This window comes from Cucurbita pepo, chromosome LG02 (genome assembly GCF_002806865.2).
Source record: "Cucurbita pepo subsp. pepo cultivar mu-cu-16 chromosome LG02, ASM280686v2, whole genome shotgun sequence".
Lineage (NCBI taxonomy): Eukaryota > Viridiplantae > Streptophyta > Magnoliopsida > Cucurbitales > Cucurbitaceae > Cucurbita > Cucurbita pepo.
This window is the reverse complement of record NC_036639.1, coordinates 13,438,737-13,450,944: the sequence shown is the minus strand read 5'-3', so window position 1 is coordinate 13,450,944 and position 12,208 is coordinate 13,438,737. Positions and strand designations below refer to the sequence as shown.

Genomic DNA, 12,208 nt, shown 5'->3' with positions numbered 1-12,208 from the left:
CGGAAATTTGTTTGACGTTTCATGATTCATCGTAAATAATTGCAATGATTATATATATAATATTAAAATACTTCTCCACAGTATTTTTACTTTCAAATATCTAATATTAATCCGAAAATTCGACCCCACTTATTTTAATGAATGTTTAACCTAAAGTATTCTCGGAGAATATGCCTCCTAACTTAGTGCTACGTGACGAATTTCATTCAAAGGAATCCAGTAAAGAAAAGCATGTAATTTTAGTAATTAAAAGGTTTATTGAGATGAATTAAATAATATTAATAATTTTCATACAAATATTTATTTTTTGACAAAGCTAATAATAAAATTAAAATACAAGAACTAACATGTTATTTTAATATTTAATTTTAGTCTATGTAGGTTGATAAATCAAGAAATTAATTCTTTAAGGTAAATTTTAAGATTAATTTTTTATTTTTTTTAAAAAGATTGGAAATATAATCAAATAAATTTATTAAAAGTACAATATGTTGATTATAGGAGGAAAATCGTATTTTATAATTATTATTTTATTTTATTTTATTCTGTTGGTTTTTAAATTTGAGTGAGAAATCCAGTTGGAATTGGGACCAGTTGATCGCTAGAACCTTCCAATTATAGCGACGCGTTTGGTTCATAAAATTCGAATTTCTCATCTTTTTCTCCAATTATCTTTTTTCTTTTTCAGGATTTATTATCTTTTTCCCGTTCTCTCTCTCTCTCTCTCTCTGAAAAAGACAGATTAGCGTGGGCTTCACCCAATTTTTATGAGTGGGCCTTTTGTTTCTTACAGTATTAACATGGGCTCGGCCCACAATTTCACTAACCAATACATTAATTTTTACGATTGGACCTTTTGTTTGTTACTGAATTAACTTGGGCTCGGCCCAACTTTTTATTAATCAATTCATTAATTTTTACGATTGGGCCTTTTGTTTGTTACTGAATTAACTTGGGCTCGGCCCATATTTTCATTAACCAATTCATTAATTTTTACGATTGGGCCTTTCGTTTGTTACTGTATTAACTTGGGCTCGGCCCACAATTTCATTAACCGATTCATTAATTTTTACAATTGGGCCGTTTGTTTGTTACTGTATTAACTTGGGCTCGGCCCACATATTAATTAACCAATTCATTAATTTTTACGATTGGGCCTTTTGTTTCTTACTGTATTCACTTGGGCTCGGCCCACATTTTAATTAACCAATTCATTAATTTTTACGATTGGGCCTTTTGTCTCTTACTGTATTCACTTGGGCTCGGCCCACATTTTAATTAACCAATTCATTAATTTTTACGATTGGGCCTTTTGTCTCTTACTGTATTCACTTGGGCTCGGCCCACATTTTAATTAACCAATTCATTAATTTTTACGATTGGGCCTTTTGTCTCTTACTGTATTCACTTGGGCTCGGCCCACATTTTAATTAACCAATTCATTAATTTTTACGATTGGGCCTTTTGTCTCTTACTGTATTCACTTGGGCTCGGCCCACATTTTAATTAACCAATTCATTAATTTTTACGATTGGGCCTTTTGTCTCTTACTGTATTCACTTGGGCTCGGCCCACATTTTAATTAACCAATTCATTAATTTTTACGATTGGGCCTTTTGTCTCTTACTGTATTCACTTGGGCTCGGCCCACATTTTAATTAACCAATTCATTAATTTTTACGATTGGGCCTTTTGTCTCTTACTGTATTCACTTGGGCTCGGCCCACATTTTAATTAACCAATTCATTAATTTTTACGATTGGGCCTTTTGTTTGTTACTGTATTAACATGGGCTCGGCCCACATTTTCATTAACCAATTATTTACTTTACGATTGGGCCTTTTGTTTGTTACTGTATTAACATGGGCTTGGCCCACATATTTATTAATGAATTTATTAATTTTTATGATTGGGCCTTTTGTTTGTTACTTTATTAACTTGGGCTTGGCCCACATTTTCATTAACTTTTGTGATTGGGCCTTGTGTTTGTTACTGTATTTACTTGGGCTTGGCCCACATATTTATTAATCAATTCATTAATTTGTGATTGGGCTTTTTGTTTGTTACTGTATTACCTTGGGCTTGGCCCACAATCAACTACTTTTTGAAATTATAATTAATCAGAATTAATAAATTATTAATTTAGAAGGAAAAATATTTATTCATATTACCCATCACTAAATTTCATATTAATTTTGCTTTAAGCAATGCAGAAATCCAGTAGTAAACTCCAAGAATTAGGAAATTAATATCTTCCACTGTTGGCAACCTCAAAAACCTTACAATTCAAGCATATTTATATGTTTCATCCTAAATTCTCAGCTCGAACACATGAACTCAAAATGAACAAACCATCATCTTCCTTAATTTTCCTTCTGGTTGTGTTATTTTCTTGTCTTGGAATCTCAGTTGCTGATTCTCATAATGTCTTTGATTCTTGTCCAACAGCCACTGATAGAATTGACTTCATCAATGGCTTCCCTTGCAAGAACCCCACCATTGTTAGGACGGATGACTTCACCTCAGCAAAGTTAACGGGACCGGTCAATACCGATGATCGGTTCAGCTCGTTGGTGAAGGTCGTCACGGCTGCAGACTTCCCTGGCTTGAATTCACTCGGGCTATCTATCTCTAGAACTGATTTGGGCACGGATGCCATCATTTCTCCTCACTCGCATCCAAGAGCCACAGAGATGTTCTTTGTGAATCAAGGTACGTATTGGGTTGAGCGGTGATTTAACATGGTATTAGAGTAAGGAGTTGTGTGTTTGTCTTCCTTGCAGGCATCGTTCTAGCTGGATTCATTGACACCAAAAACCGACTCTTTCAGGAGTTTTTAAAACCAGGCGACGTAATCGTATTTCCAAAGGGGTTGTTGCACTTCTGTCTAAATTCTGGTTACGAGACCGCCACCATTTTCTCTGTGTATAACAGTCAGAACCCAGGAGTTGTGAATGTCAATGGTGCCATGTTCGAGCCTGCTGATTCAAGTCATTTCATAGACAAGTTCCTCGACAAATTAAAAGCTCTTTCTTCACTACCAAATCTCAAATTCAACCCAAATGTAACCCTACCCAGATACATAAGCTTGTAAAATTATAGATTCATTTGAAAAGAAAATGCACAAGTTGAAGGACATTAATCTAAGTAAGTGATAAAATATTATTGATTTTGATGTCTTTCCTGTATCCTATGTTCTTAAAAGAATAAGATATGATCCATGGAAAGATTCATCGGTATAGAACTATTATATCTTTTGAACAGTATTACACATGCCGGGGTTTCGAGCGCACCAGAGTGGTTGAATTGGTTCGGCTCCGATGCCTCTCTTCACCATTCTATTTCTCCATTCATTCAAACGGTCTGTTGCCTCGGCGTACCTCTTCTTACCGCTTTCGTCTCGGTTTCCAGACCATAGTGACTCCGCCATTGCTGAAGTGCGAGGCCATAGCCGAGCATCCAGCACCGTTGGGTCGGCTTGTTCAGACCACAATGCCACTTCCCCGCCCAACACCAATTTAGCTTCCTCTTCACTCAGTTTATAAGTTATGTCGTAGTTATATATAGTTTGCCATGTTTTGAAAGGTCCACACCATGACCCTCCATCTTTATACTCACCATTTGCTTGTTCATCATACTGACTATTGTTTCCAAGAAAGTCACCATGGCCACAGTCCAAATAATAGTATTCCGATGACGAAACGATTGCTCGATACCCTGAAGAAACGATTCGTTTGGTATTGTTAACACCATTGTTCCAAGTCTGCAAGATGATGTTCTCACGAGGGAGAAACTCTGGTCGAACTCTGACTATGTCGTCGAGCAATACGTCTTCCCAATAGACGACGGTTCGGTTAAGGGAGTGAATGAAAGGGAAGGTGGTGTTGACAAAGATCTCAAGAACTTGGCTGAGAGTTCCACCATTTGATAAGAAGGATTTGATCAATGGATCAGCCTTCCAACATCCCGGGACAATCTCATCCACGCCCGAGTGGTAAAACGATTCGGGGAAAAGATCGACGACGTCCCGAACGACGTTTTTTAGGACTTCATACGTCTTGGGGTTCAAGGGATTCAAATGGCCAGTCCCTGGCTCTGAAGCCAGCCGGTCTTCCCATTTGTACCCTGCAGGTAACCAGAACATATTTGCACATGACACTATCTCAGGGTAAGCCAGAGCCCATGAGCCAGTATGTCCTGCAAATTACATCACAATTCTCTACATTATTATGGCAGATTCACTCATCATCATCATCCAGCTGAATTCAACACTCTAAACCAGTTCCCCGAGAATTTATGATACATTCATTTCATACAGAATAAAACAGGGGAAGTAAGGGATTTTCAATCATATATACAGAACCAACCAAGTAATGATCATACAATCAACAACCCAATTGGCGGATTCAGATTTAAAGATCAAAATCAAGAGAGTTTAACTCACCAGGGGAGTCAATTTCCGGCATGACTCGAACTCCGTGTTCCATTCCGAACTTGACAATTCGTCGAACATCTTCAGGGGAATATATCATATCATCTCTATAAGCCCCTTTAGCACCAAGCTCCGGCTCCAATGGCAGCACAAGAGGGAAAGAATGTGAGTCGGTTATATGCCAATGGAAAACATTAAGCTTATTCATACCCATCGCCTCAATCGTCCGTAAAATATGCTCCACTCCATAGTAATTCCTCGACGTATCGAGAATCAACCCTCTATGTTGAAACAATGGCGCATCCCAAATCGAAACCCCCACCGGGACTCTAAGTGGGTCGCCCCAAACAAGCTGAGAGAACGTCTCGAGGCCTCTCATGGCGCCCCAGACCGTAGACGAGACCAAATTGGCGGAGCCGGTGAGGGAAATGTGGAGAGAATATGATTCGTTGACCCCATTCTGGAGTGGGGCAGAGAGATCGGCGACGGAGACGGTGAGTTTCTGCAAGGGAGAGGCAGAGGAGGAGATGTTGACTGAAGGGTCAACGAGGGGGCGGTGTTTCTCAGTGAGAATGCGGCGGAGGTGACGATCGACGGCGGAGGAGAAGTAGTGGTGGCGAGGGGAAATGATGATGAAATTGGGGGAAAGAAGAGCGGCTTGGGGATCGGGCCAATTGAAGACTCTTGGTTTTGGCCAGACATTAATGGCGGATTGAAGCGATGAAATTGGGGAAATTAAGAAGAAGACGATAAGGAGGAAGGTGGAAAAAATGTCTGTCCTCCATTGAAGAGCCATGATTTTGCTGCAACTGCACCAGACAGCCGAGGCTGTGGTGTACTTTATACTGTTGTGGTTGCGCGACAAGGATAAGGAAGACAGTGGAATTTATTTATTCGTTGTCGTGAAAATAATTTATTTTAACCTAAAAAAAAGTTTTCGTTAATTATTCTTAAAATAACTTATAAACGAGTTTTAAAAATATATTTAATAGGCAAGTAAACTTACCAATTTTGTTCTATTTTAGTTTTAATTTTGATAATTTTAAGGAATCCATTGTTTTATTGTACGATAATAAAGTTGACAGGTCAGCTGCTCGTGGCTTCTAAGAGTGAAACTTATCCCCTCAAACGAACACGAGTCCTTTCTGCATATTTTGTTGTTACTCTAAGCTAAATACACTTCACTCTTGAGTCTCTATGATTGAGCCACTAAAAATGAATGTGCACCTCATAATCATATTTTATAGTTACATGTGGTATTAATTTATTTATCTACTGTTTTAATAAATTAGCATATTATTATTATTATTTTTTTTTTAGCGATTGGGTTTGTAATTAAAATAATGTAGGAAGAATATGGTAAGATGTGAATGTCTTATTATTATGTCACTATGTGACATTCATAAGTTAATGAATAAAATTTAAATGTTGGGTCTTCTTAAACTACATGTGGCTTTGCCCTCTCTTTTGATTTTATTTTTTGGTTAAATTATTGCAGGCCTTCTACTAATTCAAGACCTTTTGTTTTTGTTTTGTTTTTTTTTTTTTTGCTTGTTCGCCATTTGGAGCTATGTACTTACCTTGAATAAAAGCTTACGTTCATCGCTTATCTTTTTATCTTTTTCAAATGCTAAGTTTTGTGGGTACAGAAACAGAAAAGCAACTCGAAAATAGGAGTATCTTAATCGATAAAACGGTACTATATTTTCTTGTCGGTAAAGCTCATAAATCAGCAAAATGAACGTTTATAGTGTCAATATTTTTCACTTAGTTTCACGTTTAAAATAGACAGTACAAATACGAGATATAGTGACATGAAATTTGGTATATATATATTATAAATAAATAAAGCATGTGGAAGGTATGGCATGGAAAAGTATAAAATATTAAAGGAGACAAAAGTCTACATTTTCATATAAACATTGAACATAAATTTAAAATAAAACTAAAAACACATTTTTCATTATAAAATTTTATATAATGAGTTGTTAGTTCGTGGTTGGTTAGATTTTGACTTTTCTTTTTTACATTTTTTCTCTTATTTATTTTCATTTTTAAAATTATACTGTCGTTGAAGGTTAAATTTGGAAATAAACATCAAAATTAAATTATTCTAAAATATAAGCACAATTAAAATTAAAGAAAATTGCAAAATAATAATAATAATAATACATAAATAAATAACAATTATATCTGGTTTTCCTTAAATAATATGATTCTTAATCTAATCAAATCAGAGATTAATGATAATATTAATGATAATGATGGATGAATTATAACAATAATTCTCCAACTCATATTTGGATTAAGAAGAACATATAAAAACAATAAAAGAAGAGGAATTATTAAAAAAAGAATAGCCGAACTTGATGTATAAGAGAAGTCAAAGGTTTCTCCAAAGCATTGTATTAAGGTTCACACACAATTGGATTTATATAAATATGGCCTATAAAACACTGACCTTCTTCATCTCTCTTGTCTTCCTCTCTTGTCTTCTCACGCAGGTTTGAAGCTTAGAACATCAATGGGGAATAGCAAGTCCAAGAACCAAAGCCACCCTTTGCCCATTGACACCACCTTCAAGTTTCCTTCTCCACTTCCCACTTTTCCACCAGGTTTCTATCTAATTTTCTTTTTAATGTTTGGCTCCGAATATCTCTATTTATGATTCTCGTTGTCGGTTCGTTTTCCTTTGTTTAGATGAACGATACAAGAGAAAAATAGGTTATCTGAGAGAGAATTATTTATATCAATTAGATATTCATTTAAACGAATGGTATGCAGTAATCAAATACAATTACGAGAATGAAAATTGAAAAATATTTTCTCTCTTAGCTGTCAACGATGTAGTAGTGGCGTGGTTTTTTTTTTTTTTTTTTTTTTTTTTTTTTTTTTTTTTTTTTTTTTTTTTTTTTTTNGGAAAGAAAATTGGAGTTAATACAAATTAAATGCTTTGGAAAATGATATTAAAATAAAGATAATGACATTTTTTTAAATTAAAATATAAATAATTGTTTTACGTAATTATATTTTTCTCCTTTAAAACGTTTCAACTTTGAAGTTTTCAATATAATCATAATTTACACATGACATCACTTTCATTTATTTATATATATATAATTAAACATAAAATTGAAAAGAAAAAAAGGAAAAAAAAAAAAAAGGAGAGATTTATTTTATTTTGTAAATTTATAAATCAATTGGATAAAAAAAAAATTAACTCTTCCACTCACTTTGATTGTGCAGGGGAAAGTGGCTTCGCCGAAGGCGTCATCGACCTCGGTGGCGGACTGAAAATCCACCGGATTTCATCCTTCAACAAAATCTGGACCACCCACGACGGTGGTCCAAACAACCTCGGCGCCACGTTCTTCGAACCCTCTCCTCTTCCCCAAGGCTGTTTCTCTCTCGGCCATTACTGTCATCCCAACAACAAGCCCTTCTTCGCCTGGACTCTCGCCGGAAAAGATGACTCACCTGACGGCGCCGTCCTCAAAAAGCCCCTCGACTTTGCCCTCGTCTGGTCAAGCAGGAATTCCAACATCAAACGTGACACCGATGGCTACATTTGGTTGCCGACGCCGCCGAACGGTTATAGCGCCGTCGGCCACCTCGTCACTACTTCACCGGAAAAGCCCTCCGTTGACAGAATCCGTTGCGTGCGTACAGATCTAACAGAACCATCGGAAAAGGAGAATTGGATTTGGGGACTCAAAGATTCAATCGACGAAAATGGGTTTAATGTGTTCAGTTTCAGACCGAAAAACAGAGGAATCTCGGCGGCGGGGGTTTCCGTCGGGTCATTCGCCGCCATTTCGAGCACGGCGACGCCTCTGCCAGTGCTCTGTTTGAGAAACTCTGTTTCAATTTCTTCAGCAATGCCGGATATTTCTCAGATCACCACTCTGTTTCGAGCTTATGCGCCGTTGATTTACTTTCACCCCAAGGAGAAATTCCTGCCGGCGTCAGTGAACTGGTATTTCTCCAACGGCGCTCTGCTTTACAACAGATCCAACGAATCGAACCCAGTCCGGGTTGAACCAAATGGGACGAACCTCCCTCAGGGCGTCGAAAACAACGTCGAGTTCTGGCTGGACCTTCCCATCGACGGCGGCGCAAAAGAGTTAGTGAAACATGGCGACTTACGGAGCTGCCAAGTCTACCTCAGGGTTAAGCCAATGATCGGAGGGATTTTCACGGACATAACGATATGGATATTTTTTCCATTCAACGGACCCGCGACGGCGAAGGTTGGGATAATCAACATTCCATTAGGGAAAATCGGCGAACACATCGGCGATTGGGAGCATATAACGTTACGGGTTAGTAATTTCACCGGCGAGCTGTCGAAGGTTTATTTTGGGCAGCACAGTAAAGGTGAGTGGGTCGACGCGCCGTCGCTGGAGTTCGAAAATGGAAATAAAGTTGTGGCGTACTCGTCGTTGAACGGCCACGCGTCGTACTCGAAAGCCGGCCTGGTAATGCAGGGCGGGGGAGAGATCGGACTAAAAAACGAGACGGCGAAAAGCGAAATGGTGCTGGACACCGGAGCGAGCTTCTCAGTGATAGGAGGCGAGTATCTGGGGACGGCGGTGGTAGCGCCGCCGTGGGTGAACTTCGTCTGGAAATGGGGACCAAAAATTGAGTACAGAATCTCAGAGGAGGTGGAGAAGGTGGAGAAAATCCTGCCGGGAAGACTGAAAGAGGGTTTCAGGAACTTCGTGGACCGATTACCAGACGAAATTCTTGGAGAAGACGGACCCACCGGACCCATAGTGAAGGATAGTTGGAATGGCGATGAACGCAGTTAAAAGCTTCTGAATATCATTAATGTCTGCCAAAAATAAAAATAAAATTTAAAAAAAAAAACGAATTATTGAATTTTAAATGTTTCTAATATTTTAAATTTTATGTATTTAGTTCATTACCATTATTTGGTAATATTTTAAATTACAACGTGAGAATTTATGTAAAGAATTAAATTGTCTTTCACGACAAGCATGGAACTCATAAAAAAATAAAAAAAAGTCTCAAAGACTAAATCCTTACGAACAAGCAAAAAAAACATGATAAGATTATCACTCAATAATAAATATGTAAAAAAAAAAAAAAAAAATGTTCGGAGCCTAATTCTTATTCTATGTATGTAGGTAAGCGTATTCTCGTATGTATTGATTATGTCATTCAAATTAAGAAGAGATTCAAATTTTTAAAAGATCGAATACTAAATCAACACACAACCAATTGAATTTTAATTATTTATGCAATTTAAAGGATTGCAAATTTAATAAAATATATTAATTTTATGTTGAATTATAAGTTTGATTATAATTTTTATTGTTTTTTAAGTTATTCAAAATTATTGTTGAATTATATTAAATTATCTGATTAATGTTTAATAAATTTTGAAATTTTTTATAAAAAAAAAAGGCATTAATTTGACAAATTTCCATTTATTTATTTTTTCCTTTCCTTTTCCCATTTCTCCAACACGCAAAAATAAATAAATACTTATTTATAAAATTTGTTTTCTTGAGATTACCCAACACAAAATAAAACTCATCGAGAATCAAAGGAGTTTCATATGAAATGGCAATAAAAAAACAATAATAATAAATAAAAAAAATGTAGATTTAAACAAGGCGAAGTTCTTCAAAATTCAATCCATTTTCTCTCACTTCTCAATCCAATTCAATCAAAAAAATCTTCGTGTTTAGTTCCAATTTCCGCCATTAATGGGGAACTGCTTTTCTTCATCTTCAACCCCTCCCAAGCCCCTCCCCATCGATTCTAAATTCTCTTTCCGTTCCCCCCTTCCGGCCTGGCACTCCGATGGCGCCAGCAACGGCGGAGGATTTGCTTCTGGCGCAATCGACTTGGGCGGCGGGCTCGAAGTCCGGCTGATTTCGTCGTTTAACAGGATTTGGACCGCCCGGGAAGGTGGGCCGGAGAATCTTGGAGCTACATTCTTCGAACCCAGTTCACTTCCTGAAGGATTCTTCGTTTTGGGATATTTCTGTCAAACAAACAGTAAACCTCTGTTTGGATTTGTTCTCGCCGGTAAAAATAGTGGGTCCGCCGGGGAAGAAGCTCTGCAGAAGCCTGTGGATTATACTCTGGTTTGGAGCAGCGAGTCGTCAAAGATTAAACGAGATGGTAACGGCTATATCTGGTTGCCGACGCCGCCGGCCGGTTACAGAGCCGTCGGCTACATCGTCACAGACTCGCCGGAGAAACCCTCCGTGGATAAAATTCGTTGCGTTCGATCGGATCTGACGGAGGAATGCGAGAAGGAGACATGGATTTGGGGGCTGACGAAATCAATTGACGAGAATCGGTTTAATGTTTACAGTAGCAGACCAAAAAACAGAGGAAGTACGGCGACTGGAGTTTCTACCGGCGCTTTTGTAGCTCTGCCCCCTGCGGAAGCGAGTTTGCCGCCGCCGCCGTTATTCTGTTTGAGGAATTCGAATTCGGTATCGGCAGCTATGCCGGATTTGAATCAAATTGATCATCTGTTTCAAATTTATTCTCCGATTATATACTTTCACCCGAAAGAAAAATACCTACCGTCGTCGGTGGAGTGGTTTTTCTCCGGCGGGGCTCTGTTACATGATAAATCCGACGAGTCAAAACCGGTTCCTATCGAACCGGATGGGTCGAATTTGCCTCAAGGGGGCGACAATGATGGACAATTCTGGTTAGATCTTCCCGCCGACGAGGAAGCAAAAGAGAAATTGAAAAATGGGGATTTACAAACCTCAAAAGTCTATCTCCATGTGAAGCCGATGATCGGAGGGATTTTCACCGACATCGGGATATGGATATTCTTCCCCTTCAACGGCCCAGCGACGGTGAAGGTCGGGCTAATCGACATTCCATTGAGAAAAATCGGCGAACACATCGGCGATTGGGAGCACATTACGTTACGGATAAGCAATTTCACGGGCGAGCTCTGGCGGGTTTACTTTGCACAACACAGCAAAGGCGAGTGGGTCGACGCGCCGTCGCTCGAGTTCGAGAAAGGAAGTAAAGTGGTGGCGTATTCGTCGTTGAACGGTCACGCGTCATACCCGAAGGAGGGGTTAGTGCTGCAGGGGTTATCCGAGATCGGGATTCGAAATGAGACGGCGAAGAGTGGACTGATGCTTGACGCCGGTGAGAAGTACACGGTGGTTGCAGCTGAGTATTTGGCGGTGGCGGAGCCGCCGTGGTTGAATTACACCAGAGAATGGGGACCGAGAATTGAGTATCCGATCACGGAGGAGATCGAAAGGGCGGAGAGGTTGCTGCCGGGAAGATTGAAGGAGGGATTCAAAGGATTTGTGAAGAAGTTACCGAACGAAATTCTTGGAGAAGAAGGACCAACCGGACCCAAGATGAAGGACACTTGGAAAGGAGATGAACGGTAATTCAAAACTTCTTACCCTCGCGGTAAAAGTCATTCACCGTTCAATTTAGATTCAAAAAATAACAATAATAACTGTTGTATTTCCTTATTATAAAAAATATTTTTTATGTATCTTTTCAAAAAATTGAAAAATAAAAAATTACTTTTTTTATTTTTAGAAATTTATTTATTTTAAAATTTTGAATAAGAATTAAAGATTATCTTTAAAAAGTGGAGAAAATAAAAACAAGAAAATTATGAGAAGATGATTTATCTTAGAAACGACAAGGTCAGCAATAATTGAGGAAGGGAAACGATAATAACTGGACCACGTCATAAATAGACCAATTAATCAGACAGCTCATCTTTTTTTTTTTTTTTTTTTT

The 12,208-nt window shown here is 38.1% G+C and overlaps 4 protein-coding genes across 4 annotated transcripts; 3 read left to right on the top strand and 1 right to left on the bottom strand.

Moving 5' to 3' along the window:
* Nucleotides 1-2,264: 2,264 nt before the first annotated feature.
* On the top strand, nt 2,265-3,236 carry LOC111786172 (germin-like protein subfamily 3 member 4). Its single transcript, XM_023666514.1, has 2 exons — nt 2,265-2,712; nt 2,784-3,236. Exons 1-2 carry the CDS (start codon nt 2,301-2,303, stop codon nt 3,092-3,094), a joined length of 723 nt encoding a protein of 240 aa, XP_023522282.1. The 5' UTR covers nt 2,265-2,300; the 3' UTR covers nt 3,095-3,236.
* Nucleotides 3,145-5,296, bottom strand: LOC111786162 (beta-hexosaminidase 2). Its single transcript, XM_023666504.1, has 2 exons — nt 4,445-5,296; nt 3,145-4,197 (listed from the first exon to the last, which is right to left on the bottom strand). Exons 1-2 carry the CDS (start codon nt 5,226-5,228, stop codon nt 3,248-3,250), a joined length of 1,734 nt encoding a protein of 577 aa, XP_023522272.1. The 5' UTR covers nt 5,229-5,296; the 3' UTR covers nt 3,145-3,247.
* A 1,501-nt stretch (nt 5,297-6,797) lies between these two features.
* LOC111787709 lies at nt 6,798-9,313 on the top strand. The gene is made up of 2 exons (XM_023667740.1): nt 6,798-7,047; nt 7,679-9,313. The coding sequence occupies exons 1-2, from the start codon at nt 6,957-6,959 to the stop codon at nt 9,241-9,243; spliced, it is 1,656 nt and encodes a 551-aa protein (XP_023523508.1). The 5' UTR covers nt 6,798-6,956; the 3' UTR covers nt 9,244-9,313.
* Nucleotides 9,314-9,979: 666 nt separating this feature from the next.
* LOC111787708 lies at nt 9,980-11,927 on the top strand. The gene has a single exon (XM_023667739.1). The coding sequence runs from the start codon at nt 10,168-10,170 to the stop codon at nt 11,842-11,844; it is 1,677 nt and encodes a 558-aa protein (XP_023523507.1). The 5' UTR covers nt 9,980-10,167; the 3' UTR covers nt 11,845-11,927.
* Nucleotides 11,928-12,208: the final 281 nt, after the last annotated feature.

Coding starts and splice junctions, on each gene's coding strand:
- LOC111786172 (XM_023666514.1), top strand. CDS start 2,301: ATGTTTCATCCTAAATTCTCAGCTCGAACACATGAACTCAAAATGAAC. Junction 2,713..2,783: donor GATGTTCTTTGTGAATCAAG/GTACGTATTGGG, acceptor TCTTCCTTGCAG/GCATCGTTCTAGCTGGATTC.
- LOC111786162 (XM_023666504.1), bottom strand. CDS start 5,228: ATGGCTCTTCAATGGAGGACAGACATTTTTTCCACCTTCCTCCTTATC. Junction 4,198..4,444: donor GCCGGAAATTGACTCCCCTG/GTGAGTTAAACT, acceptor TGTAATTTGCAG/GACATACTGGCTCATGGGCT.
- LOC111787709 (XM_023667740.1), top strand. CDS start 6,957: ATGGGGAATAGCAAGTCCAAGAACCAAAGCCACCCTTTGCCCATTGAC. Junction 7,048..7,678: donor ACTTCCCACTTTTCCACCAG/GTTTCTATCTAA, acceptor TTGATTGTGCAG/GGGAAAGTGGCTTCGCCGAA.
- LOC111787708 (XM_023667739.1), top strand. CDS start 10,168: ATGGGGAACTGCTTTTCTTCATCTTCAACCCCTCCCAAGCCCCTCCCC.